This window comes from Phoxinus phoxinus, assembly GCF_949152265.1.
Source record: "Phoxinus phoxinus genome assembly, chromosome: 1".
In the NCBI taxonomy this organism is placed as follows: Eukaryota; Metazoa; Chordata; class Actinopteri; order Cypriniformes; family Leuciscidae; genus Phoxinus; species Phoxinus phoxinus.
Window position 1 is genome coordinate 45095236 of NC_136876.1, and position 27500 is coordinate 45122735.

A 27500-nucleotide genomic window follows, 5' to 3' on the forward strand; every position below is an offset into this window, starting at 1 on the left:
CACGCCTACCAGTTACAGAGGCCAGTATCGGAAGAGTTGATACAAAAAGGTTACTAGTTGACTCGAAACTGAAAAGACGCCGTTTTATCGTAAATTTCCGTTACGAGTCTGCCCGGGCTCATCCTCCTGACTGCCGGGCGGGTCTCGCTCCTCTGCTGCCTCGTTCCTCCATCGTCCGCGGTTGTTCCTCGCCGTGTTGCGGCTCGTGCGGATTTCGGGATGTCCGCCATCCGGCTTTTGGTTTCTGCGGTCGCCATTCATTATGTTTAAATGCACACCTTTTGTTTCATTCGGACTGAATTCATTCCGATTGGTGAATCTGAATGTAGTGTTTACACGAACGGTAAACAAGTGAACGGTTGATGTGCGTTTTAGCATTGCTAAGAAAAAATAAGTGTGTAAGCATAGTCTGCGGAAAGTATTTCTACATCCCAATATGTGCGTGGAAAATTGTGCATGCATATTTCAGTGCCCGTTTTGTGCGAAGATGAAAACAGAGGTCTTTCGTTACAAGACGTGTTTGGGTCTTGGTGAGGTGATTTTTTACCTTCCTAAAGCACTAATGCCAATAAGCCATTAGGTGAGAACAGCCAAATGACACTGGAATACCAAAAACACCAACACTACAATCAAGCAATTGTCTTTGTTTTTCCACAGAAACAAAGAGAGAAGTCTTAAAATGTGAGATTTATTTGGTGAAAAACAGGGAAGAGATCCCATACATTCAATGGTTAAATCAGCACACTTTATGCAAGGCCACATTCCTTATGAGCCCCCATAAGGTGATGAGGATCCCCCCATATGGCTAGAACATTTGCCATCAGGGTGAGTTTGGTGACAGTTTTCAGCACACACTGGAGACTTGGGCGGTTCGCCGGCAGGCTTCACTGGCGGCTTGGGGTGTTCTCCGACAGGCTTCATTGGAGGCTTGGGCTGTTCGCCGACAGGCTTCATTGGAGGCTTGGGCTGTTCGGACGCAGGCTTCACTGGCGGCTTGGGCAGTTCGGACGCAGGCTTTACTGGAGGCTTGGGCTGTTCGGAAGCAGGCTTCACTGGAGGCTTGGGCTGTTCGGAAGCAGGCTTCACTGGAGGCTTGGGCTGTTCGGAAGCAGGCTTCACTGGAGGCTTGGGCTGTTCGGAAGCAGGCTTCACTGGAGGCTTGGGCTGTTCACCGTTGGGCTTCACTGGAGGCTTGGGCTGTTCGCCATTGGGCTTCACTGGAGGCTTGGGCTGTTCGGAAGCAGGCTTCACTGGAGGCTTGGGCTGTTCGCCGGCAGGCTTCACGGGAGGCTTGGGCTGTTCGCCGGCAGGCTTCACTGGAGGCTTGGGCTGTTCACCGTTGGGCTTCACTGGAGGCTTGGGCTGTTCGCTATTGGGCTTCACTGGAGGCTTGGGCTGTTCGCCGTTGGGCTTCACTGGAGGCTTGGGCTGTTCGCCGTTGGGCTTCACTGGATGCTTGGGCTGTTCGCCTGCAGGCTTTACTGGAGGCTTTGGCTGTTCGCCGGCAGGCTTTACTGGAGGCTTGGGCTGTTCGATGGCAGGAGTCAATGTAGGATTCAGCGGTTCAGATCCAGGCGTCACTGGAGGACTCGGCAGTTCAGCTGCAGGCGTCTCTGGAGGATTCGGCAGTTCGGCTGCAGGCGTCACTGGAGGATTCGGCAGTTCGGCTGGAGGCGTCACTGGAGGATTCGGCAGCTCAGCTGGAGGCGTCGGCAGCTCGGCTGCTGGCGTCACTGGAGGATTCGGCAGCTCGGCAGCTGGCGTCTGCGGTTCGGCTGTAGGCTTCACTGTATGGATACAGATAATCCGCTTTAATCCAGTCTCAGATATACAGCATAAAACACAAATTGCAAGTTTCTTATTTTAAGTATTAATCGTAATTATCCATCCGGTGCTGGTTCGGCTGAATACTTTAGACACATAGAACGGTAAAGCAATAAAATCAAACAAGATAAACTGAAATAAAGCCGACCCAAACACTAATATAATAACATATCACATACCTGTATATGGAGCCATACACTGATGTCCACATCCATTGCTGCAGCATTTCTCATTGTTCGGACAGTCACTGTCATAGTAACACAACTCGGCACACATTCCTGCTCCAGACTTTGTGCTTGGACACACCCCTGGCTTTGCTATTATACAGACACATGACAGAGAAACCACATCACTGAATACTGAATGTCTCATTCACCACTTAAAAAATGTAAGTTGTCAAAGATGATCAGATTAGTTTTGACAGGAATATTCAGTCTTTCTACTTCGTAGTTTGACGTTTAGTTCAAAGTGTTACTTGCGGTTTCTTTGCAATTGTGAAATTTACTAGCAATTTCTGAGTGAACCCTTGTGAAAAAAAAGTGCACTTTAGTGTACTTTTATAAAGTGTACTTATTACACAAATAATATACTTTAAAAGTATACACTTAAGTGTGAATTAAATGCAATCTTTTGGGCGCACTTAATGCACATTAAGTATAATTAATTTCAAATTTATTACATATTAAGTTGAAATAAAATGCAATAAGTTGCCATTAAGAGTGATTTTTTGGAACAACTTAAGTGGGACTTTAATACAACTTTATATCTACTTTCATAATTGCTTCTAGTGTCTTTAAAATATACTTAAAGTGCACTACACAATATACTGACACGCAATTAATGTGAACTAAAATATACTTTAATGTCAGTTAAAAATACACTTAAGTGTGAATTAAATGTATTGTTTTGGGCACACTCAATGCACATTAAGCGTAATTAATTTCAAATGTATCACATATTAAGTTGAAATAAAATGCAATAAGTTGCCATTAAGAGTGATTTTTTGGAACAACTTAAGTGGGACTTTAATACAACTTTATATCTACTTTCATTACTGCTTCTAATGTCTTTAAAATATACTTTAAGTGCACTACACAATATACTGACACGCAATTAATGTGAACTAAAATATACTTTAATGTCAGTTAAAAATACACTTAAGTGTGAATTAAATGTATTGTTTTGGGCGCACTCAATGCACATTAAGTGTAATTAATTTCAAATTTATTACATATTAAGTTGAAATAAAATGCAATAAGTTGCCATTAAGAGTGATTTTTTGGAACAACTTAAGTGGGACTTTAATACAACTTTATATCTACTTTCATAATTGCTTCTAGTGTCTTTAAAATATACTTAAAGTGCACTACACAATATACTGACACGCAATTAATGTGAACTAAAATATACTTTAATGTCAGTTAAAAATACACTTAAGTGTGAATTAAATGTATTGTTTTGGGCACACTCAATGCACATTAAGCGTAATTAATTTCAAATGTATCACATATTAAGTTGAAATAAAATGCAATAAGTTGCCATTAAGAGTGATTTTTTGGAACAACTTAAGTGGGACTTTAATACAACTTTATATCTACTTTCATTACTGCTTCTAGTGTCTTTAAAATATACTTTAAGTGCACTACACAATATACTGACACGCAATTAATGTGAACTAAAATATACTTTAATGTAATATACATCGTTATATAATTAAATACATTTATAATTAAAACATTTTATAATAAAGTTGTCATTTAGTACATTTCAAATTTTAATAAAAAAAAAAATCTCTTAATAACCTAGTTACAATCAAAAGAAACACTATACATAAACACAAACAGTTACAACACTTTAACTCCTTTAGAAAGAGTCTGGAGGACAATTAAGCTTAAATGCACAATCATTTTCTTCCTCAAATACAAAGGTACCTAAACATCACAGAAAACATTATGCAATTTTACATTTTCAGAAAACATTCTGTATGATATGTAAAATTGTTTTTGTTCCCATTTAATTTACTGGTACTACTACTTTTGGGGTAATTTGGAATTTGGTCCCCATAAAAAAAACACATACACATACACACACACACACACACACACACACACACGCACACGCACCTAATATTAACAAAGATGAATAAATACAGTAAATAAATTGTTCATTGTTAGTTCATTTTTGCTAATGTATAAACTAATGTTAGCAAATGAGACTTAATATTAAAGTAAAAATATTAAAGCTCTTAAACCTTTACTAGCACCAACAGGACCAAATGGTTTCTTCTAAAATCTTACTCAATTACAGTGAATGTAAGTTTGTCTAAAAACAAAAAACAAAACAAAATCTGAAGAACTCCAACGGCATAAAAACAAGAAAACCAAAATCGTTTGTCACCAAATGTTTTGAAGTTGAAGTTGCTCTCCAGAGTATATGTGAATGGAAATGTTCCAGAGAAGCAGGAAAGTCAGAAAAAATACCTTGAAGAAAGAAAACAAAAACAGAAGGAAAACAATTGTTTATAAAAACAGATCCAGTCCATTATTATATTTGGCTCAATTGACTGAAAGTGATCGATATACAGTTGCGCTTTAAAGTTATACACCTTGCAGTATCTGCAAAATGTTAATAATTATAGTAATAAGAGGGATAACAAAAAAATGTGTTCTCTTTTTATTTAGTACTGCCCTGATGAAGCAGTTTATTCATTCCCAATCAAATGTCAATAAATTTTCGTCATAGTTGTCGTCATTTAAAACTGGTTTTTGTTTAGTTATCGTCTCGTTTTCGTCTGTGAAAAAATGTCGGTGACGAAAATAATGATACAAATTATTCGTCATTAGTAACATTGCAAGATGGCTGTGGATGAACACCAGTTGTTTGAAACAGCTTTGGCCGCTACAATGAACGAGTTAGACTTTTATCTAAAAGAGGAACAGAAGACGGTGCTCGAAACGTTCCTTTGCAAGAAGGATGTTTTTACTGTTTTGCCGGCAAGAGTCTAATCTACCAGTTAGCTCCGCTGGTAGCCAGGCGTATGGGGCTTAGTTGTGATTGGTCGTACTAGTATTATCCAATTGCGTGCAGTGAGATTTTCAAATACATGCTTGGTGCCGCCCCTCGAGTTGGGTGATTTATATTACTCAATGCCAAACCCTTAATCTTTCGGATTTGGGTCTGGATTTCCAGGCTAGCAGTTCCTGGATGTTAAAGTTGAATTTACTGTCCAATTCGAACCACTGAATTTGCGAAGCGGAAACATTATTTTTGAAGTAAAATATTAAAGGTGAATATGGATTATTGGATTTTTAATAATGAAAATGGGTTTGAAATGTTTTTAATCGAAATATTCACAGCTTAAATTTCAACCCAATGCAAGCCCTAAAAATACAATGCATTAAAATGCAAGCATAGTTAATGCAATGCATTTTTTTTTTTTTCAAGTAGTGCAATTCAACAGGCTTTTTTGTTTCAAAAACATTTGCCATTATTTTACTTCCATACCCAAGACCCATGCAAACGTTTCCTCATCTTGGCTTGTAAGTTTCAGCTTACCGCGCACATCTTCATGAAGGATGTTCCTGTATTTACTGGTACCACGGTTGACACAGCAATTCTGCGGCCCTCTTCCTTTGGTTTGATACCTGTAAAATATATGATGATTATAGGGGCATCTGTAAATGCACAGGTGGGAATTTATTACTTACAAATGGAGAAGATTTTAAGTATTTAAAAGCTATAGGGATAGTTAGTGACTTGATAGCAGTGTTTCAGCTTGATCAGGGTGTGCTGTGCAACAATTCATGACAAATTATGTAACGTTAACATCACCTCATCAATAAGGGCCTGTGATTCCACACCGCTTCCACTGTATCTCCAATCACAAATGAACTGATCCTGCAAAATGAACGTGTAACTCCAGATAAGCACAAAAAAATAACATATTCCAGAACAAATAGTAACTCCAACTCACTCTTCAAATGCAAAAATAAAAAAATAATGCTACATTACAAGCATTATTTCTAGAGTGATATATTAAATATTTATGGTGGTTATAACATTGATTATATTAAATGTATATAAATGTCTTCGAGTGTTAACGTTACAATATTGGATCTGTATTTAGCAATTTTGTCATTTAGTAATGTTTAAATGATTTAAAAAGTCGGTTTAATTAAATTATATATTTTTTCAGCAGCCAAATTCGTCGAACACACCCACACGCGAACATATTATGATGTAAGAAATTATTAGAATGCAATCATAGATAAATTATTGAAAACCTGATTAATTCACCTCCCGAGTCTATTGCGTCTGTCTGCGATGAAAATAATGTAATGTTACACTCTTAATCGCAATAACAACTGCCATGTTACGGTGAAAATTTTAAAATAAAGCATCAAGATATACTTACTTGACTCATTATTGCAGTATAACGTCTCATCTGTAATCAAACGTGGCGTTCTCTTCCTGATTGCGCAGCTTCAGTTTCCTTTCCTCACGAATCGCGATTACAGAAACATAACAGTGCATTTTTCAAACTCTAGTGAAGTAGTGCGTCATCGTGACGTAGTATTTCTGGCGCATGCGCAATAAATAAAGTTAATATATTTCATGCATGGTTATATTTCAGCTTTTTAATTTCTGTTCAAACTCATTGTGTTGTTAGACTCTGTAAGTTCACAAAACTTGATTCATTCACCTAACTAAAAGTCAATCATTTTTATAGTGTAGTGTAGTCTAATTTAAATTAAATGTATTTTAACTGAATTTAAATGCAATTTAATTTTTGTTTAGATTTGTTTAACTTTGCTCACAACTAAATGTGTTTAATTTACTTAGATCAACATAATGATATTAAAAGTATTCTCTACACAGATGTAAAGTACAATACATTAATATTACATTAAGAACTCCTCTCATAAATTACATTTTATTGTCAAATATTATGTAGAAAACTGACACTTTTAATTGAGTTCATAGAGCAGAAGCTGGTGATAAAAATGTCAACAATAAGTTGTACTGGAGTATACTGTATAAACAAATGTATTGCAGTTTAGAGGAAAAATACATTTCAAGTGCATTAATGCACACAATATATTATAGACTAAACACATTTAAAATACATCAACAAAATAATTTTGGACAACACACTTGAGTTGAAATTAAAAACAATTATTTTCCATATTTTCCATTAAAATTATTCTTTTATTTAGTATATTAGTCAATACATCAAAATAACTGTTTAAGTAAAACTTAATTAGACATTATTACAACGTGCCTTTTTAAAACATGCACTTACGTGTGTTTAGAAATATTGTCATGAAAGTGTACTTACTTTAAGTTAAACTTAATTAGACATTATAACAAAGTGCATTTGTAAAAAGTGCACTTAAGTGTGTTTATAAATATTGTGATGAAAGTGTACTTACTTTAAGTTAAACTTAATTAGACATTATTACAAAGTGCATTTGTAAAAAGTGCACTTAAGTGTGTTAAGAAATATTGTGATGAAAGTGTACTTACTTTAAGTTAAACTTAATTAGACATTATTACAAAGTGCATTTGTAAAAAGTGCACTTAAGTGTGTTAAGAAATATTGTGATGAAAGTGTACTTACTTTAAGTTACACTTAATTAGACATTATTACAAAGTGCATTTGTAAAAAGTCCACTTAAGTGTGTTAAGAAATATTGTGATGAAAGTGTACTTACTTTAAGTTACACTTAATTAGACATTATTACAAAGTGCATTTGTAAAAAGTGCACTTAAGTGTGTTAAGAAATAATGTGATGAAAGTGTATTTACTTTAAGTTAAACTTAATTAGACATTATTACAAAGTGCATTTGTAAAAAGTGCACTTAAGTGTGTTAAGAAATATTGTGATGAAAGTGTACTTACTTTAAGTTACACTTAATTAGACATTATTACAAAGTGCATTTGTAAAAAGTGCACTTAAGTGTGTTAAGAAATATTGTGATGAAAGTGTACTTACTTTAAGTTAAACTTAATTAGACATTATTACAAAGTGCATTTGTAAAAAGTGCACTTAAGTGTGTTAAGAAATATTGTCATTAAAGTGCATTCCCTTTAAGTACACTTAAGTGGTATTTAATTTGAACTATATTATATTATCTGCAAGTGCACTTTTCAAAAAGTATACTTTTATGATATTAAGCACAAAAAAAGTACGCTTTCAATACAATTAAGCACACTTCTTTTTCACAAGGGAACACTTGTTTATACACCATTTTTTCAGTCTTTCTTTTGGAATATCTTTAGCATCCATCAATAATTAAACTCACTGAAAACAGGCGGCACACACGCAGTCCCACAGGGAAATTGACAGCATTTGTGTCCTCCAGAGCAGTCTCTATCACGAAGACATCCTCGACGGGACGGCACGACGGTCAGCATCGCCGGACACTGACCGGACACTACAGAAGAGGATTCAAGAGGATAGTTAGGGGAGACCAGGAAGTGCTGTATAGCTTGTTTCAGCATTTGCAAGTCAGGGGTTTTGCAATACGTGCCACAAACTTTAATATAATATTCACATTTATCAGCTTCAAATCAAAGTAGCTTAGACATCTACCATTTATCACTAAACTGCGTCAATTAGTTTCAAAGACTGAGAGTGCCGTTACAACCTATAGTTGGGCGAGTAATAGTGCAATGCTGATAGAAAACATGCACACCAGTAAATATGTGGTTTATACATTTACTGGTGTGTAACTAAGTGTACGTCTTCAAAAATTGTTATGCCATCCCCATGACCTCCCTCATTTCAAGCATTTTATTAGGCTACACAACACAAGAAAAGTTATAGCTCCCCATGTTAGAGGCTATTGAAGGCCTAAATAGTTGTTCAAATAGGGAAAACAAAACATGAAGCAGAAGTTTAAACTCAGGATTGATGTCTATGTGGTAACAATTGTGTAACCATATAGCATTAGTTGTCTTGATTTACAGTAAACTAAAATACTACATTAGTGATTGTATGGGTTTTACTTGTACAATGAAATAAATGCATAAACTTATGACAGGTTTGCATAATTAAAGCTTGCTTATTATTGAAACTAAACCACCATACGAAGTTAAACTTCCGCTGGACGTCTGTACTTTTGTAAACCAATGTGCTGAGATGGGTCCAAGTCATATTTTGTAAGGCACTTTCTTCGGGCTGTGCAATGAAGCTAAAAGATCTTCTCACCTACGACTCCAGCGCCTGTTGTGCTCAAACATGCAGACAGACACAATAAAACAGCACTAAACAAGCAGTACACTCGAGCTGTCATCCTCATGACCTACGATCTCACAATCAACTCTGCTAGAAGATGTGCTGAATTAGTGAGTCAGGAGGGGCGAACAGGAAGGAACACAAAACTACAATGAAAAACTGTGTCGCTGCATCAAAACATCTGCTAAATCCCACAACAAACACTGTAAAAAGGGTTTAAAGAGCTTCTTGAAAACAAGTTTTTATAGATCCAAGGAGGTCTAGGTAACTCCAACCCTGATGAATCTCACCTGCCTGTAGCTTTCTAGTAGCCTAATCTTGAAGACCTGATCAGCTTGTTCAGGTGTGTTTGATTAGGGTTGGATGTCGTAATAATTACAGTAATTAGGAGATGATTGAGCGTTTGCCAAAAGAATCTGTAGTGGTCAGGTGGTACAGCGGTCAAGTGGTACAAGTCGGAGTAGTACCAAAAGTTTTAACCGTAATAAAAAAATCTGTTTGAATGTCCTCTGCGATATCTTGTCCTTTTAACAGTTAAGGGGTTCTCCAGTGCCCTGACGCACTAGTCATTTTTCAGTTGCATCAGAGAATGTCTAATATGGGGAGAACTGCCACTCTCAGTAAACTTCCGGCTTCTGAACTGGTTGCAGTTCCACTCTGGTTCCATATGAGGGCGCTCACAGGACGAGTGCAGAATGAATGGAGGTCTATGGAGCTATACCCCTCAAAATCCACTTTTCTCGGGATATAATTTTTTGTCTAGTAATTTGAATGTTGTTTTCGAAAGGAGATGCAAAGAAATTACACATTGCTGGGTGTTCGATTTTTTAGAGTCACTTATTTGCTTTAAAAAGTATTTTAAAATGTCAATGACGTCATACACCTCGTACGACCAGAGATACTGCTTTATGGCAATCCTTCAGTCACTGTGGTGCTTTCACGCTTTGCAATTTCTTTTCTCTCAAGGCATCGACAACACACCTGACACAGGTAAATACACGTGCTAGAAGAGTTTTTGCTAGAAGAAATTCTGGTCCCGCTTCGGATGCCACGATACCATCAAGCGGTATCTCTGGTCGTAATCAGTCCTTCACTGACCAATCAGCGTTCATAAGCAGAATGCTAGCGTGTTATGGGCAACAACAACTCAACCTGTAAGAAATCGAAATGACATAAGTACTCGTTCATTCAACTTTCGAACTATAACCCATGTTGAACTTGCAAAACCTACAATCAAATCTGAGATTTCTCAACGGCGATCGGGTGAAAGAGACAAATGTAGCCGTCTAGTTCCATAGACTCCCATTAATTTTGCACTCGGGCGAATGCCCCCAGTGGAACTCTGGTGGAACTACAACCAAAATTCGATACAATAGGACTTAATAGGTAGTGGCCAGGCTCTCCGTAGACGGGCTCTGGTTGCATATTGCTTCTCCGTGTTCACAAGTTTCAGTCCTTTCAATATAAAAGTCTTCTCTACTGACTGACTCACTCATAAAGACAATCTTTGCCACCATCTCATGGTGAAATAATGTAACTTCTGTTCCTGTTCACGGTCAGGGACTATTCTTTCCAGCTGAAGGAAGCCTTTGTGATTTTACTTCATGAAAGTTGCATTGATATATATTTTTTAGCTTTCATTTTTGCATCGTGTGGTAACTCTGCTTCGTGTCATGCCTAACAACTCCCTTTAGCTGTGACTTATTTACGATACAGCACAGCCACTCGTACCTTATTGCTTACATGCTATGTGCTTTGAGACATGAGGTAATTTAAAGGTGACATATTATGCCGCTTTTCACAAGATGTAATATAAATCTATGGTGCCCCCAGAATGTGTCTGGGAAATTACAGCTGAAAATACAACCCAGATCATTGATTAGAGCTTGTCAAAGTTTCCCCTTTTTGGGTGTGAGCCAAAACGCGCTGTTTGTGTGTGTGTGTCCCTCTAAATGCAAAAGAGCTGCTGCTCCCCGCCCCCCGTTCAGAAGACGGATGATCCTTTACGCGAGCTTCGGATACTCCGTCAATAACAAAACACGCAAATTTCAGTCAAATTTCAGAAATAAGTAGCGGAGTGCAGCCTTACGGAGAGACTCAGGAAGAGGTTGCAACTTTTAGACTTAACCTGGACGTTTCTGAATGGTTAGTGGATACAGTTATGTAGTTGTTGTGGAGTTACATTGATTCACCTCATCGACTTGAATGTGGCATCATGTTTAACTTTTTTTGGTCAAATAGTGCTCTGTGCAGCCAACGACAGAAGAGTTTGCATGCTTTGCTCAAACTTTTGCCATTGCGTTAGAACTGGTTACACTTTTGTCGCTAGCGAAAACCAAATGGCGGCGCCGTGTGTGGCAACATGCAGATTAAAGGGATACTTCACCGCTGGAAAGATGAATGTGTATTTAAATTGGGTCATGTATGTAGTAGAAATGTGAAATTATTTTAGAAGTTGGTACCTTCTAGACGGAGAAAAGTCAGAAAATGTATTTTTGGCTCATGTGGATGAAAGACAACTCCCAGAATACACTTTCTTCACTGCCCTACGAGGCCACGCCTACCAGTTACAGAGGCCAGTATCGGAAGAGTTGATACAAAAAGGTTACTAGTTGACTCGAAACTGAAAAGACGCCGTTTTATCGTAAATTTCCGTTACGAGTCTGCCCGGGCTCGTCCTCCTGACTGCCGGGCCGGTCTCGCTCCTCTGCTGCCTCGATCCTCCATCGTCCGCGGCTGTTCCTCGCAGTGTTGCGGCTCGTGCGGATTTCGGGATGTCCGCCATCCGGCTTTTGGTTTCTGCGGTCGCCATTCATTATGTTTAAATGCACACCTTTTGTTTCATTCGGACTGAATTCATTCCGATTGGTGAATCTGAATGTAGTGTTTACACGAACGGTAAACAAGTGAACGGTTGATGTGCGTTTTAGCATTGCTAAGAAAAAATAAGTGTGTAAGCATAGTCTGCGGAAAGTATTTCTACATCCCAATATGTGCGTGGAAAATTGTGCATGCATATTTCAGTGCCCGTTTTGTGCGAAGATGAAAACAGAGGTCTTTCGTTACAAGACGTGTTTGGGTCTTGGTGAGGTGATTTTTTACCTTCCTAAAGCACTAATGCCAATAAGCCATTAGGTGAGAACAGCCAAATGACACTGGAATACCAAAAACACCAACACTACAATCAAGCAATTGTCTTTGTTTTTCCACAGAAACAAAGAGAGAAGTCTTAAAATGTGAGATTTATTTGGTGAAAAACAGGGAAGAGATCCCATACATTCAATGGTTAAATCAGCACACTTTATGCAAGGCCACATTCCTTATGAGCCCCCATAAGGTGATGAGGATCCCCCCATATGGCTAGAACATTTGCCATCAGGGTGAGTTTGGTGACAGTTTTCAGCACACACTGGAGACTTGGGCGGTTCGCCGGCAGGCTTCACTGGCGGCTTGGGGTGTTCTCCGACAGGCTTCATTGGAGGCTTGGGCTGTTCGCCGACAGGCTTCATTGGAGGCTTGGGCTGTTCGGACGCAGGCTTCACTGGCGGCTTGGGCAGTTCGGACGCAGGCTTCACTGGAGGCTTGGGCTGTTCGGAAGCAGGCTTCACTGGAGGCTTGGGCTGTTCGGAAGCAGGCTTCACTGGAGGCTTGGGCTGTTCGGAAGCAGGCTTCACTGGAGGCTTGGGCTGTTCGGAAGCAGGCTTCACTGGAGGCTTGGGCTGTTCGGAAGCAGGCTTCACTGGAGGCTTGGGCTGTTCGGAAGCAGGCTTCACTGGAGGCTTGGGCTGTTCGGAAGCAGGCTTCACTGGAGGCTTGGGCTGTTCACCGTTGGGCTTCACTGGAGGCTTGGGCTGTTCGCAATTGGGCTTCACTGGAGGCTTGGGCTGTTCGGAAGCAGGCTTCACTGGAGGCTTGGGCTGTTCGCCGGCAGGCTTCACGGGAGGCTTGGGCTGTTCGCCGGCAGGCTTCACTGGAGGCTTGGGCTGTTCGCTATTGGGCTTCACTGGAGGCTTGGGCTGTTCGCCGTTGGGCTTCACTGGAGGCTTGGGCTGTTCGCCGTTGGGCTTCACTGGAGGCTTGGGCTGTTCGCCTGCAGGCTTTACTGGAGGCTTTGGCTGTTCGCCGGCAGGCTTTACTGGAGGCTTGGGCTGTCCGCCGGCAGGCTTCACTGGAGGCTTGGGCTGTTCGATGGCAGGAGTCAATGTAGGATTCAGCGGTTCAGATCCAGGCGTCACTGGAGGACTCGGCAGTTCAGCTGCAGGCGTCTCTGGAGGATTCGGCAGTTCGGCTGCAGGCGTCACTGGAGGATTCGGCAGTTCGGCTGGAGGCGTCACTGGAGGATTCGGCAGCTCAGCTGGAGGCGTCGGCAGCTCGGCTGCTGGCGTCACTGGAGGATTCGGCAGCTCGGCAGCTGGCGTCTGCGGTTCGGCTGTAGGCTTCACTGTATGGATACAGATAATCCGCTTTAATCCAGTCTCAGATATACAGCATAAAACACAAATTGCAAGTTTCTTATTTTAAGTATTAATCGTAATTATCCATCCGGTGCTGGTTCGGCTGAATACTTTTGACACATAGAACGGTAAAGCAATAAAATCAAACAAGATAAACTGAAATAAAGCCGACCCAAACGCTAATATAATAACATATCACATACCTGTATATGGAGCCATACACTGATGTCCACATCCATTGCTGCAGCATTTCTCATTGTTCGGACAGTCACTGTCATAGTAACACAACTCGGCACACATTCCTGCTCCAGACTTTGTGCTTGGACACACCCCTGGCTTTGCTATTATACAGACACATGACAGAGAAACCACATCACTGAATACTGAATGTCTCATTCACCACTTAAAAAAATGTAAGTTGTCAAAGATGATCAGATTAGTTTTGACAGGAATATTCAGTCTTTCTACTTCGTAGTTTGACGTTTAGTTCACAGTGTTACTTGCGGTTTCTTTGCAATTGTGAAATTTACTAGCAATTTCTGAGTGAACACTTGTTTATACACCATTTTTTCAGTCTTTCTTTTGGAATATCTTTAGCATCCATCAATAATTAAACTCACTGAAAACAGGCGGCACACACGCAGTCCCACAGGGAAATTGACAGCATTTGTGTCCTCCAGAGCAGTCTCTATCACGAAGACATCCTCGACGGGACGGCACGACGGTCAGCATCGCCGGACACTGACCGGACACTACAGAAGAGGATTCAAGAGGATAGTTAGGGGAGACCATGAAGTGCTGTATAGCTTGTTTCAGCATTTGCAAGTCAGGGGTTTTGCAATACGTGCCACAAACTTTAATATAATATTCACATTTATCAGCTTCAAATCAAAGTAGCTTAGACATCTACCATTTCTCACTAAACTGCGTCAATTAGTTTCAAAGACTGAGAGTGCCGTTACAACCTATAGTTGGGCGAGTAATAGTGCAATGCTGATAGAAAACATGCACACCAGTAAATATGTGGTTTATACATTTACTGGTGTGTAACTAAGTGTACGTCTTCAAAAATTGTTATGCCATCCCCATGACCTCCCTCATTTCAAGCATTTTATTAGGCTACACAACACAAGAAAAGTTATAGCTCCCCATGTTAGAGGCTATTGAAGGCCTAAATAGTTGTTCAAATAGGGAAAACAAAACATGAAGCAGAAGTTTAAACTCAGGATTGATGTCTATGTGGTAACAATTGTGTAACCATATAGCATTAGTTGTCTTGATTTACAGTAAACTAAAATACTACATTAGTGATTGTATGGGTTTTACTTGTACAATGAAATAAATGCATAAACTTATGACAAGTTTGCATAATTAAAGCTTGCTTATTATTGAAACTAAACCACCATACGAAGTTAAACTTCCGCTGGACGTCTGTACTTTTGTAAACCAATGTGCTGAGATGGGTCCAAGTCATATTTTGTAAGGCACTTTCTTCGGGCTGTGCAATGAAGCTAAAAGATCTTCTCACCTACGACTCCAGCGCCTGTTGTGCTCAAACATGCAGACAGACACAATAAAACAGCACTAAACAAGCAGTACACTCGAGCTGTCATCCTCATGACCTACGATCTCACAATCAACTCTGCTAGAAGATGTGCTGAATTAGTGAGTCAGGAGGGGCGAACAGGAAGGAACACAAAACTACAATGAAAAACTGTGTCGCTGCATCAAAACATCTGCTAAATCCCACAACAAACACTGTAAAAAGGGTTTAAAGAGCTTCTTGAAAACAAGTTTTTATAGATCCAAGGAGGTCTAGGTAACTCCAACCCTGATGAATCTCACCTGCCTGTAGCTTTCTAGTAGCCTAATCTTGAAGACCTTGATCAGCTTGTTCAGGTGTGTTTGATTAGGGTTGGATGTCGTAATAATTACAGTAATTAGGAGATGATTGAGCGTTTGCCAAAAGAATCTGTAGTGGTCAGGTGGTACAGCGGTCAAGTGGTACAAGTCGGAGTAGTACCAAAAGTTTTAACCGTAATAAAAAATCTGTTTGAATGTCCTCTGCGATATCTTGTCCTTTTAACAGTTAAGGGGTTCTCCAGTGCCCTGACGCACTAGTCATTTTTCAGTTGCATCAGAGAATGTCTAATATGGGGAGAACTGCCACTCTCAGTAAACTTCCGGCTTCTGAACTGGTTGCAGTTCCACTCTGGTTCCATATGAGGGCGCTCACAGGACGAGTGCAGAATGAATGGAGGTCTATGGAGCTATACCCCTCAAAATCCACTTTTCTCGGGATATAATTTTTTGTCTAGTAATTTGAATGTTGTTTTCGAAAGGAGATGCAAAGAAATTACACATTGCTGGGTGTTCGATTTTTTAGAGTCACTTATTTGCTTTAAAAAGTATTTTAAAATGTCAATGACGTCATACACCTCGTACGACCAGAGATACTGCTTTATGGCAATCCTTCAGTCACTGTGGTGCTTTCACGCTTTGCAATTTCTTTTCTCTCAAGGCATCGACAACACACCTGACACAGGTAGATACACGTGCTAGAAGAGTTTTTGCTAGAAGAAATTCTGGTCCCGCTTCGGATGCCACGATACCATCAAGCGGTATCTCTGGTCGTAATCAGTCCTTCACTGACCAATCAGCGTTCATAAGCAGAATGCTAGCGTGTTATGGGCAACAACAACTCAACCTGTAAGAAATCGAAATGACATAAGTAGCCTACTCGTTCATTCAACTTTCGAACTATAACCCATGTTGAACTTGCAAAACCTACAATCAAATCTGAGATTTCTCAACGGCGATCGGGTGAAAGAGACAAATGTAGCCGTCTAGTTCCATAGACTCCCATTAATTTTGCACTCGGGCGAATGCCCCCAGTGGAACTCTGGTGGAACTACAACCAAAATTCGATACAATAGGACTTAATAGGTAGTGGCCAGGCTCTCCGTAGACGGGCTCTGGTTGCATATTGCTTCTCCGTGTTCACAAGTTTCAGTCCTTTCAATATAAAAGTCTTCTCTACTGACTGACTCACTCATAAAGACAATCTTTGCCACCATCTCATGGTGAAATAATGTAACTTCTGTTCCTGTTCACGGTCAGGGACTATTCTTTCCAGCTGAAGGAAGCCTTTGTGATTTTACTTCATGAAAGTTGCATTGATATATATTTTTTAGCTTTCATTTTTGCATCGTGTGGTAACTCTGCTTCGTGTCATGCCTAACAACTCCCTTTAGCTGTGACTTATTTACGATACAGCACAGCCACTCGTACCTTATTGCTTACATGTTATGTGCTTTGAGACATGAGGTAATTTAAAGGTGACATATTATGCCGCTTTTCACAAGATGTAATATAAATCTATGGTGCCCCCAGAATGTGTCTGGGAAATTACAGCTGAAAATACAACCCAGATCATTGATTAGAGCTTGTCAAAGTTTCCCCTTTTTGGGTGTGAGCCAAAACGCGCTGTTTGTGTGTGTGTGTCCCTCTAAATGCAAAAGAGCTGCTGCTCCCCGCCCCCCGTTCAGAAGACGGATGATCCTTTACACGAGCTTCGGATACTCCGTCAATAACAAAACACGCAAATTTCAGTCAAATTTCAGAAATAAGTAGCGGAGTGCAGCCTTACGGAGAGACTCAGGAAGAGGTTGCAACTTTTAGACTTAACCTGGACGTTTCTGAATGGTTAGTGGATACAGTTATGTAGTTGTTGTGGAGTTACATTGATTCACCTCATCGACTTGAATGTGGCATCATGTTTAACTTTTTTTGGTCAAATAGTGCTCTGTGCAGCCAACGACAGAAGAGTTTGCATGCTTTGCTCAAACTTTTGCCATTGCGTTAGAACTGGTTACACTTTTGTCGCTAGCGAAAACCAAATGGCGGCGCCGTGTGTGGAAACATGCAGATTAAAGGGATACTTCACCGCTGGAAAGATGAATGTGTATTTAAATTGGGTCATGTATGTAGTAGAAATGTGAAATTATTTTAGAAGTTGGTACCTTCTAGACGGAGAAAAGTCAGAAAATGTATTTTTGGCTCATGTGGATGAAAGACAACTCCCAGAATACACTTTCTTCACTGCCCTACGAGGCCACGCCTACCAGTTACAGAGGCCAGTATCGGAAGAGTTGATACAAAAAGGTTACTAGTTGACTCGAAACTGAAAAGACGCCGTTTTATCGTAAATTTCCGTTACGAGTCTGCCCGGGCTCGTCCTCCTGACTGCCGGGCCGGTCTCGCTCCTCTGCTGCCTCGATCCTCCATCGTCTGCGGCTGTTCCTCGCAGTGTTGCGGCTCGTGCGGATTTCGGGATGTCCGCCATCCGGCTTTTGGTTTCTGCGGTCGCCATTCATTATGTTTAAATGCACACCTTTTGTTTCATTCGGACTGAATTCATTCCGATTGGTGAATCTGAATGTAGTGTTTACACGAACGGTAAACAAGTGAACGGTTGATGTGCGTTTTAGCATTGCTAAGAAAAAATAAGTGTGTAAGCATAGTCTGCGGAAAGTATTTCTACATCCCAATATGTGCGTGGAAAATTGTGCATGCATATTTCAGTGCCCGTTTTGTGCGAAGATGAAAACAGAGGTCTTTCGTTACAAGACGTGTTTGGGTCTTGGTGAGGTGATTTTTTTACCTTCCTAAAGCACTAATGCCAATAAGCCATTAGGCGAGAACAGCCAAATGACACTGGAATACCAAAAACACCAACACTACAATCAAGCAATTGTCTTTGTTTTTCCACAGAAACAAAGAGAGAAGTCTTAAAATGTGAGATTTATTTGGTGAAAAACAGGGAAGAGATCCCATACATTCAATGGTTAAATCAGCACACTTTATGCAAGGCCACATTCCTTATGAGCCCCCATAAGGTGATGAGGATCCCCCCATATGGCTAGAACATTTGCCATCAGGGTGAGTTTGGTGACAGTTTTCAGCACACACTGGAGACTTGGGCGGTTCGCCGGCAGGCTTCACTGGCGGCTTGGGGTGTTCTCCGACAGGCTTCATTGGAGGCTTGGGCTGTTCGCCGACAGGCTTCATTGGAGGCTTGGGCTGTTCGGACGCAGGCTTCACTGGCGGCTTGGGCAGTTCGGACGCAGGCTTTACTGGAGGCTTGGGCTGTTCGGAAGCAGGCTTCACTGGAGGCTTGGGCTGTTCGGAAGCAGGCTTCACTGGAGGCTTGGGCTGTTCGGAAGCAGGCTTCACTGGAGGCTTGGGCTGTTCGGAAGCAGGCTTCACTGGAGGCTTGAGCTGTTCGGAAGCAGGCTTCACTGGAGGCTTGGGCTGTTCGGAAGCAGGCTTCACTGGAGGCTTGGGCTGTTCGGAAGCAGGCTTCACTGGAGGCTTGGGCTGTTCACCGTTGGGCTTCACTGGAGGCTTGGGCTGTTCGCCATTGGGCTTCACTGGAGGCTTGGGCTGTTCGGAAGCAGGCTTCACTGGAGGCTTGGGCTGTTCGCCGGCAGGCTTCACGGGAGGCTTGGGCTGTTCGCCGGCAGGCTTCACTGGAGGCTTGGGCTGTTCACCGTTGGGCTTCACTGGAGGCTTGGGCTGTTCGCTATTGGGCTTCACTGGAGGCTTGGGCTGTTCGCCGTTGGGCTTCACTGGAGGCTTGGGCTGTTCGCCGTTGGGCTTCACTGGATGCTTGGGCTGTTCGCCTGCAGGCTTTACTGGAGGCTTTGGCTGTTCGCCGGCAGGCTTTACTGGAGGCTTGGGCTGTCCGCCGGCAGGCTTCACTGGAGGCTTGGGCTGTTCGATGGCAGGAGTCAATGTAGGATTCAGCGGTTCAGATCCAGGCGTCACTGGAGGACTCGGCAGTTCAGCTGCAGGCGTCTCTGGAGGATTCGGCAGTTTGGCTGCAGGCGTCACTGGAGGATTCGGCAGTTCGGCTGGAGGCGTCACTGGAGGATTCGGCAGCTCAGCTGGAGGCGTCGGCAGCTCGGCTGCTGGCGTCACTGGAGGATTCGGCAGCTCGGCAGCTGGCGTCTGCGGTTCGGCTGTAGGCTTCACTGTATGGATACAGATAATCCGCTTTAATCCAGTCTCAGATATACAGCATAAAACACAAATTGCAAGTTTCTTATTTTAAGTATTAATCGTAATTATCCATCCGGTGCTGGTTCGGCTGAATACTTTAGACACATAGAACGGTAAAGCAATAAAATCAAACAAGATAAACTGAAATAAAGCCGACCCAAACACTAATATAATAACATATCACATACCTGTATATGGAGCCATACACTGATGTCCACATCCATTGCTGCAGCATTTCTCATTGTTCGGACAGTCACTGTCATAGTAACACAACTCGGCACACATTCCTGCTCCAGACTTTGTGCTTGGACACACCCCTGGCTTTGCTATTATACAGACACATGACAGAGAAACCACATCACTGAATACTGAATGTCTCATTCACCACTTAAAAAATGTAAGTTGTCAAAGATGATCAGATTAGTTTTGACAGGAATATTCAGTCTTTCTACTTCGTAGTTTGACGTTTAGTTCAAAGTGTTACTTGCGGTTTCTTTGCAATTGTGAAATTTACTAGCAATTTCTGAGTGAACACTTGTTTATACACCATTTTTTCAGTCTTTCTTTTGGAATATCTTTAGCATCCATCAATAATTAAACTCACTGAAAACAGGCGGCACACACGCAGTCCCACAGGGAAATTGACAGCATTTGTGTCCTCCAGAGCAGTCTCTATCACGAAGACATCCTCGACGGGACGGCACGACGGTCAGCATCGCCGGACACTGACCGGACACTACAGAAGAGGATTCAAGAGGATAGTTAGGGGAGACCAGGAAGTGCTGTATAGCTTGTTTCAGCATTTGCAAGTCAGGGGTTTTGCAATACGTGCCACAAACTTTAATATAATATTCACATTTATCAGCTTCAAATCAAAGTAGCTTAGACATCTACCATTTCTCACTAAACTGCGTCAATTAGTTTCAAAGACTGAGAGTGCCGTTACAACCTATAGTTGGGCGAGTAATAGTGCAATGCTGATAGAAAACATGCACACCAGTAAATATGTGGTTTATACATTTACTGGTGTGTAACTAAGTGTACGTCTTCAAAAATTGTTATGCCATCCCCATGACCTCCCTCATTTCAAGCATTTTATTAGGCTACACAACACAAGAAAAGTTATAGCTCCCCATGTTAGAGGCTATTGAAGGCCTAAATAGTTGTTCAAATAGGGAAAACAAAACATGAAGCAGAAGTTTAAACTCAGGATTGATGTCTATGTGGTAACAATTGTGTAACCATATAGCATTAGTTGTCTTGATTTACAGTAAACTAAAATACTACATTAGTGATTGTATGGGTTTTACTTGTACAATGAAATAAATGCATAAACTTATGACAGGTTTGCATAATTAAAGCTTGCTTATTATTGAAACTAAACCACCATACGAAGTTAAACTTTCGCTGGACGTCTGTACTTTTGTAAACCAATGTGCTGAGATGGGTCCAAGTCATATTTTGTAAGGCACTTTCTTCGGGCTGTGCAATGAAGCTAAAAGATCTTCTCACCTACGACTCCAGCGTCTGTTGTGCTCAAACATGCAGACAGACACAATAAAACAGCACTAAACAAGCAGTACACTCGAGCTGTCATCCTCATGACCTACGATCTCACAATCAACTCTGCTAGAAGATGTGCTGAATTAGTGAGTCAGGAGGGGCGAACAGGAAGGAACACAAAACTACAATGAAAAACTGTGTCGCTGCATCAAAACATCTGCTAAATCCCACAACAAACACTGTAAAAAGGGTTTAAAGAGCTTCTTGAAAACAAGTTTTTATAGATCCAAGGAGGTCTAGGTAACTCCAACCCTGATGAATCTCACCTGCCTGTAGCTTTCTAGTAGCCTAATCTTGAAGACCTTGATCAGCTTGTTCAGGTGTGTTTGATTAGGGTTGGATGTCGTAATAATTACAGTAATTAGGAGATGATTGAGCGTTTGCCAAAAGAATCTGTAGTGGTCAGGTGGTACAGCGGTCAAGTGGTACAAGTCGGAGTAGTACCAAAAGTTTTAACCGTAATAAAAAAATCTGTTTGAATGTCCTCTGCGATATCTTGTCCTTTTAACAGTTAAGGGGTTCTCCAGTGCCCTGACGCACTAGTCATTTTTCAGTTGCATCAGAGAATGTCTAATATGGGGAGAACTGCCACTCTCAGTAAACTTCCGGCTTCTGAACTGGTTGCAGTTCCACTCTGGTTCCATATGAGGGCGCTCACAGGACGAGTGCAGAATGAATGGAGGTCTATGGAGCTATACCCCTCAAAATCCACTTTTCTCGGGATATAATTTTTTGTCTAGTAATTTGAATGTTGTTTTCGAAAGGAGATGCAAAGAAATTACACATTGCTGGGTGTTCGATTTTTTAGAGTCACTTATTTGCTTTAAAAAGTATTTTAAAATGTCAATGACGTCATACACCTCGTACGACCAGAGATACTGCTTTATGGCAATCCTTCAGTCACTGTGGTGCTTTCACGCTTTGCAATTTCTTTTCTCTCAAGGCATCGACAACACACCTGACACAGGTAAATACACGTGCTAGAAGAGTTTTTGCTAGAAGAAATTCTGGTCCCGCTTCGGATGCCACGATACCATCAAGCGGTATCTCTGGTCGTAATCAGTCCTTCACTGACCAATCAGCGTTCATAAGCAGAATGCTAGCGTGTTATGGGCAACAACAACTCAACCTGTAAGAAATCGAAATGACATAAGTACTCGTTCATTCAACTTTCGAACTATAACCCATGTTGAACTTGCAAAACCTACAATCAAATCTGAGATTTCTCAACGGCGATCGGGTGAAAGAGACAAATGTAGCCGTCTAGTTCCATAGACTCCCATTAATTTTGCACTCGGGCGAATGCCCCCAGTGGAACTCTGGTGGAACTACAACCAAAATTCGATACAATAGGACTTAATAGGTAGTGGCCAGGCTCTCCGTAGACGGGCTCTGGTTGCATATTGCTTCTCCGTGTTCACAAGTTTCAGTCCTTTCAATATAAAAGTCTTCTCTACTGACTGACTCACTCATAAAGACAATCTTTGCCACCATCTCATGGTGAAATAATGTAACTTCTGTTCCTGTTCACGGTCAGGGACTATTCTTTCCAGCTGAAGGAAGCCTTTGTGATTTTACTTCATGAAAGTTGCATTGATATATATTTTTTAGCTTTCATTTTTGCATCGTGTGGTAACTCTGCTTCGTGTCATGCCTAACAACTCCCTTTAGCTGTGACTTATTTACGATACAGCACAGCCACTCGTACCTTATTGCTTACATGCTATGTGCTTTGAGACATGAGGTAATTTAAAGGTGACATATTATGCCGCTTTTCACAAGATGTAATATAAATCTATGGTGCCCCCAGAATGTGTCTGGGAAATTACAGCTGAAAATACAACCCAGATCATTGATTAGAGCTTGTCAAAGTTTCCCCTTTTTGGGTGTGAGCCAAAACGCGCTGTTTGTGTGTGTGTGTCCCTCTAAATGCAAAAGAGCTGCTGCTCCCCGCCCCCCGTTCAGAAGACGGATGATCCTTTACGCGAGCTTCGGATACTCCGTCAATAACAAAACACGCAAATTTCAGTCAAATTTCAGAAATAAGTAGCGGAGTGCAGCCTTACGGAGAGACTCAGGAAGAGGTTGCAACTTTTAGACTTAACCTGGACGTTTCTGAATGGTTAGTGGATACAGTTATGTAGTTGTTGTGGAGTTACATTGATTCACCTCATCGACTTGAATGTGGCATCATGTTTAACTTTTTTTGGTCAAATAGTGCTCTGTGCAGCCAACGACAGAAGAGTTTGCATGCTTTGCTCAAACTTTTGCCATTGCGTTAGAACTGGTTACACTTTTGTCGCTAGCGAAAACCAAATGGCGGCGCCGTGTGTGGAAACATGCAGATTAAAGGGATACTTCACCGCTGGAAAGATGAATGTGTATTTAAATTGGGTCATGTATGTAGTAGAAATGTGAAATTATTTTAGAAGTTGGTACCTTCTAGACGGAGAAAAGTCAGAAAATGTATTTTTGGCTCATGTGGATGAAAGACAACTCCCAGAATACACTTTCTTCACTGCCCTACGAGGCCACGCCTACCAGTTACAGAGGCCAGTATCGGAAGAGTTGATACAAAAAGGTTACTAGTTGACTCGAAACTGAAAAGACGCCGTTTTATCGTAAATTTCCGTTACGAGTCTGCCCGGGCTCGTCCTCCTGACTGCCGGGCCGGTCTCGCTCCTCTGCTGCCTCGATCCTCCATCGTCCGCGGCTGTTCCTCGCAGTGTTGCGGCTCGTGCGGATTTCGGGATGTCCGCCATCCGGCTTTTGGTTTCTGCGGTCGCCATTCATTATGTTTAAATGCACACCTTTTGTTTCATTCGGACTGAATTCATTCCGATTGGTGAATCTGAATGTAGTGTTTACACGAACGGTAAACAAGTGAACGGTTGATGTGCGTTTTAGCATTGCTAAGAAAAAATAAGTGTGTAAGCATAGTCTGCGGAAAGTATTTCTACATCCCAATATGTGCGTGGAAAATTGTGCATGCATATTTCAGTGCCCGTTTTGTGCGAAGATGAAAACAGAGGTCTTTCGTTACAAGACGTGTTTGGGTCTTGGTGAGGTGATTTTTTACCTTCCTAAAGCACTAATGCCAATAAGCCATTAGGTGAGAACAGCCAAATGACACTGGAATACCAAAAACACCAACACTACAATCAAGCAATTGTCTTTGTTTTTCCACAGAAACAAAGAGAGAAGTCTTAAAATGTGAGATTTATTTGGTGAAAAACAGGGAAGAGATCCCATACATTCAATGGTTAAATCAGCACACTTTATGCAAGGCCACATTCCTTATGAGCCCCCATAAGGTGATGAGGATCCCCCCATATGGCTAGAACATTTGCCATCAGGGTGAGTTTGGTGACAGTTTTCAGCACACACTGGAGACTTGGGCGGTTCGCCGGCAGGCTTCACTGGCGGCTTGGGGTGTTCTCCGACAGGCTTCATTGGAGGCTTGGGCTGTTCGCCGACAGGCTTCATTGGAGGCTTGGGCTGTTCGGACGCAGGCTTCACTGGCGGCTTGGGCAGTTCGGACGCAGGCTTTACTGGAGGCTTGGGCTGTTCGGAAGCAGGCTTCACTGGAGGCTTGGGCTGTTCGGAAGCAGGCTTCACTGGAGGCTTGGGCTGTTCGGAAGCAGGCTTCACTGGAGGCTTGGGCTGTTCGGAAGCAGGCTTCACTGGAGGCTTGGGCTGTTCGGAAGCAGGCTTCACTGGAGGCTTGGGCTTCACTGGAGGCTTGGGCTGTTCGCCATTGGGCTTCACTGGAGGCTTGGGCTGTTCGGAAGCAGGCTTCACTGGAGGCTTGGGCTGTTCGCCGGCAGGCTTCACGGGAGGCTTGGGCTGTTCGCCGGCAGGCTTCACTGGAGGCTTGGGCTGTTCGCTATTGGGCTTCACTGGAGGCTTGGGCTGTTCGCCGTTGGGCTTCACTGGAGGCTTGGGCTGTTCGCCGTTGGGCTTCACTGGATGCTTGGGCTGTTCGCCTGCAGGCTTTACTGGAGGGTTTGGCTGTTCGCCGGCAGGCTTTACTGGAGGCTTGGGCTGTCCGCCGGCAGGCTTCACTGGAGGCTTGGGCTGTTCGATGGCAGGAGTCAATGTAGGATTCAGCGGTTCAGATCCAGGCGTCACTGGAGGACTCGGCAGTTCAGCTGCAGGCGTCTCTGGAGGATTCGGCAGTTCGGCTGCAGGCGTCACTGGAGGATTCGGCAGTTCGGCTGCAGGCGTCACTGGAGGATTCGGCAGTTCGGCTGGAGGCGTCACTGGAGGATTCGGCAGCTCAGCTGGAGGCGTCGGCAGCTCGGCTGCTGGCGTCACTGGAGGATTCGGCAGCTCGGCAGCTGGCGTCTGCGGTTCGGCTGTAGGCTTCACTGTATGGATACAGATAATCCGCTTTAATCCAGTCTCAGATATACAGCATAAAACACAAATTGCAAGTTTCTTATTTTAAGTATTAATCGTAATTATCCATCCGGTGCTGGTTCGGCTGAATACTTTTGACACATAGAACGGTAAAGCAATAAAATCAAACAAGATAAACTGAAATAAAGCCGACCCAAACACTAATATAATAACATATCACATACCTGTATATGGAGCCATACACTGATGTCCACATCCATTGCTGCAGCATTTCTCATTGTTCGGACAGTCACTGTCATAGTAACACAACTCGGCACACATTCCTGCTCCAGACTTTGTGCTTGGACACACCCCTGGCTTTGCTATTATACAGACACATGACAGAGAAACCACATCACTGAATACTGAATGTCTCATTCACCACTTAAAAAATGTAAGTTGTCAAAGATGATCAGATTAGTTTTGACAGGAATATTCAGTCTTTCTACTTCGTAGTTTGACGTTTAGTTCAAAGTGTTACTTGCGGTTTCTTTGCAATTGTGAAATTTACTAGCAATTTCTGAGTGAACACTTGTTTATACACCATTTTTTCAGTCTTTCTTTTGGAATATCTTTAGCATCCATCAATAATTAAACTCACTGAAAACAGGCGGCACACACGCAGTCCCACAGGGAAATTGACAGCATTTGTGTCCTCCAGAGCAGTCTCTATCACGAAGACATCCTCGACGGGACGGCACGACGGTCAGCATCGCCGGACACTGACCGGACACTACAGAAGAGGATTCAAGAGGATAGTTAGGGGAGACCAGGAAGTGCTGTATAGCTTGTTTCAGCATTTGCAAGTCAGGGGTTTTGCAATACGTGCCACAAACTTTAATATAATATTCACATTTATCAGCTTCAAATCAAAGTAGCTTAGACATCTACCATTTCTCACTAAACTGCGTCAATTAGTTTCAAAGACTGAGAGTGCCGTTACAACCTATAGTTGGGCGAGTAATAGTGCAATGCTGATAGAAAACATGCACACCAGTAAATATGTGGTTTATACATTTACTGGTGTGTAACTAAGTGTACGTCTTCAAAAATTGTTATGCCATCCCCATGACCTCCCTCATTTCAAGCATTTTATTAGGCTACACAACACAAGAAAAGTTATAGCTCCCCATGTTAGAGGCTATTGAAGGCCTAAATAGTTGTTCAAATAGGGAAAACAAAACATGAAGCAGAAGTTTAAACTCAGGATTGATGTCTATGTGGTAACAATTGTGTAACCATATAGCATTAGTTGTCTTGATTTACAGTAAACTAAAATACTACATTAGTGATTGTATGGGTTTTACTTGTACAATGAAATAAATGCATAAACTTATGACAGGTTTGCATAATTAAAGCTTGCTTATTATTGAAACTAAACCACCATACGAAGTTAAACTTCCGCTGGACGTCTGTACTTTTGTAAACCAATGTGCTGAGATGGGTCCAAGTCATATTTTGTAAGGCACTTTCTTCGGGCTGTGCAATGAAGCTAAAAGATCTTCTCACCTACGACTCCAGCGTCTGTTGTGCTCAAACATGCAGACAGACACAATAAAACAGCACTAAACAAGCAGTACACTCGAGCTGTCATCCTCATGACCTACGATCTCACAATCAACTCTGCTAGAAGATGTGCTGAATTAGTGAGTCAGGAGGGGCGAACAGGAAGGAACACAAAACTACAATGAAAAACTGTGTCGCTGCATCAAAACATCTGCTAAATCCCACAACAAACACTGTAAAAAGGGTTTAAAGAGCTTCTTGAAAACAAGTTTTTATAGATCCAAGGAGGTCTAGGTAACTCCAACCCTGATGAATCTCACCTGCCTGTAGCTTTCTAGTAGCCTAATCTTGAAGACCTTGATCAGCTTGTTCAGGTGTGTTTGATTAGGGTTGGATGTCGTAATAATTACAGTAATTAGGAGATGATTGAGCGTTTGCCAAAAGAATC

General features: G+C 41.9%; 4 protein-coding genes across 13 annotated transcripts; all 4 read right to left on the bottom strand.

Moving 5' to 3' along the window:
- Positions 1 to 529: 529 nt before the first annotated feature.
- Positions 530 to 9450, bottom strand: LOC307003302 (uncharacterized protein). Of its 4 annotated transcripts, none has more exons than XM_079621567.1 (4): positions 9039 to 9357; positions 8131 to 8262; positions 2004 to 2141; positions 530 to 1787 (listed from the first exon to the last, which is right to left on the bottom strand). In XM_079621567.1, the coding sequence occupies exons 1-4, from the start codon at positions 9127 to 9129 to the stop codon at positions 766 to 768; spliced, it is 1383 nt and encodes a 460-aa protein (XP_079477693.1). In that variant the 5' UTR covers positions 9130 to 9357; the 3' UTR covers positions 530 to 765. The 4 variants fall into 4 exon arrangements, with proteins under 4 accessions (XP_079477693.1, XP_079477694.1, XP_079477695.1 ...); XM_079621568.1 differs by having other exon boundaries at positions 669 to 1787; positions 9356 to 9450; XM_079621569.1 differs by having other exon boundaries at positions 669 to 1787; positions 9137 to 9357.
- Positions 9451 to 12165: 2715 nt separating this feature from the next.
- On the bottom strand, positions 12166 to 15716 carry LOC307005070 (uncharacterized protein). Of its 4 annotated transcripts, none has more exons than XM_079624863.1 (4): positions 15048 to 15366; positions 14140 to 14271; positions 13723 to 13860; positions 12166 to 13506 (listed from the first exon to the last, which is right to left on the bottom strand). In XM_079624863.1, the coding sequence occupies exons 1-4, from the start codon at positions 15136 to 15138 to the stop codon at positions 12386 to 12388; spliced, it is 1482 nt and encodes a 493-aa protein (XP_079480989.1). In that variant the 5' UTR covers positions 15139 to 15366; the 3' UTR covers positions 12166 to 12385. The 4 variants fall into 4 exon arrangements, with proteins under 4 accessions (XP_079480989.1, XP_079480992.1, XP_079480991.1 ...); XM_079624866.1 differs by having other exon boundaries at positions 12289 to 13506; positions 15365 to 15716; XM_079624865.1 differs by having other exon boundaries at positions 12289 to 13506; positions 15154 to 15366.
- A 2515-nt stretch (positions 15717 to 18231) lies between these two features.
- On the bottom strand, positions 18232 to 21416 carry LOC307005060 (uncharacterized protein). 2 transcript variants are annotated; one of them, XM_079624832.1, is made up of 4 exons: positions 21095 to 21416; positions 20187 to 20318; positions 19771 to 19908; positions 18232 to 19554 (listed from the first exon to the last, which is right to left on the bottom strand). In XM_079624832.1, exons 1-4 carry the CDS (start codon positions 21183 to 21185, stop codon positions 18401 to 18403), a joined length of 1515 nt encoding a protein of 504 aa, XP_079480958.1. In that variant the 5' UTR covers positions 21186 to 21416; the 3' UTR covers positions 18232 to 18400. The 2 variants fall into 2 exon arrangements, with proteins under 2 accessions (XP_079480958.1, XP_079480959.1); XM_079624833.1 differs by having other exon boundaries at positions 18304 to 19554; positions 21193 to 21416.
- Positions 21417 to 24206: 2790 nt separating this feature from the next.
- Positions 24207 to 27377, bottom strand: LOC307005086 (uncharacterized protein). Of its 3 annotated transcripts, none has more exons than XM_079624893.1 (4): positions 27056 to 27377; positions 26148 to 26279; positions 25732 to 25869; positions 24207 to 25515 (listed from the first exon to the last, which is right to left on the bottom strand). In XM_079624893.1, exons 1-4 carry the CDS (start codon positions 27144 to 27146, stop codon positions 24443 to 24445), a joined length of 1434 nt encoding a protein of 477 aa, XP_079481019.1. In that variant the 5' UTR covers positions 27147 to 27377; the 3' UTR covers positions 24207 to 24442. The 3 variants fall into 3 exon arrangements, with proteins under 3 accessions (XP_079481019.1, XP_079481020.1, XP_079481021.1); XM_079624894.1 differs by having other exon boundaries at positions 24346 to 25515; positions 27154 to 27374; XM_079624895.1 differs by having other exon boundaries at positions 24346 to 25515; positions 27162 to 27370.
- Between the last annotated feature and the right edge of the window lie 123 nt (positions 27378 to 27500).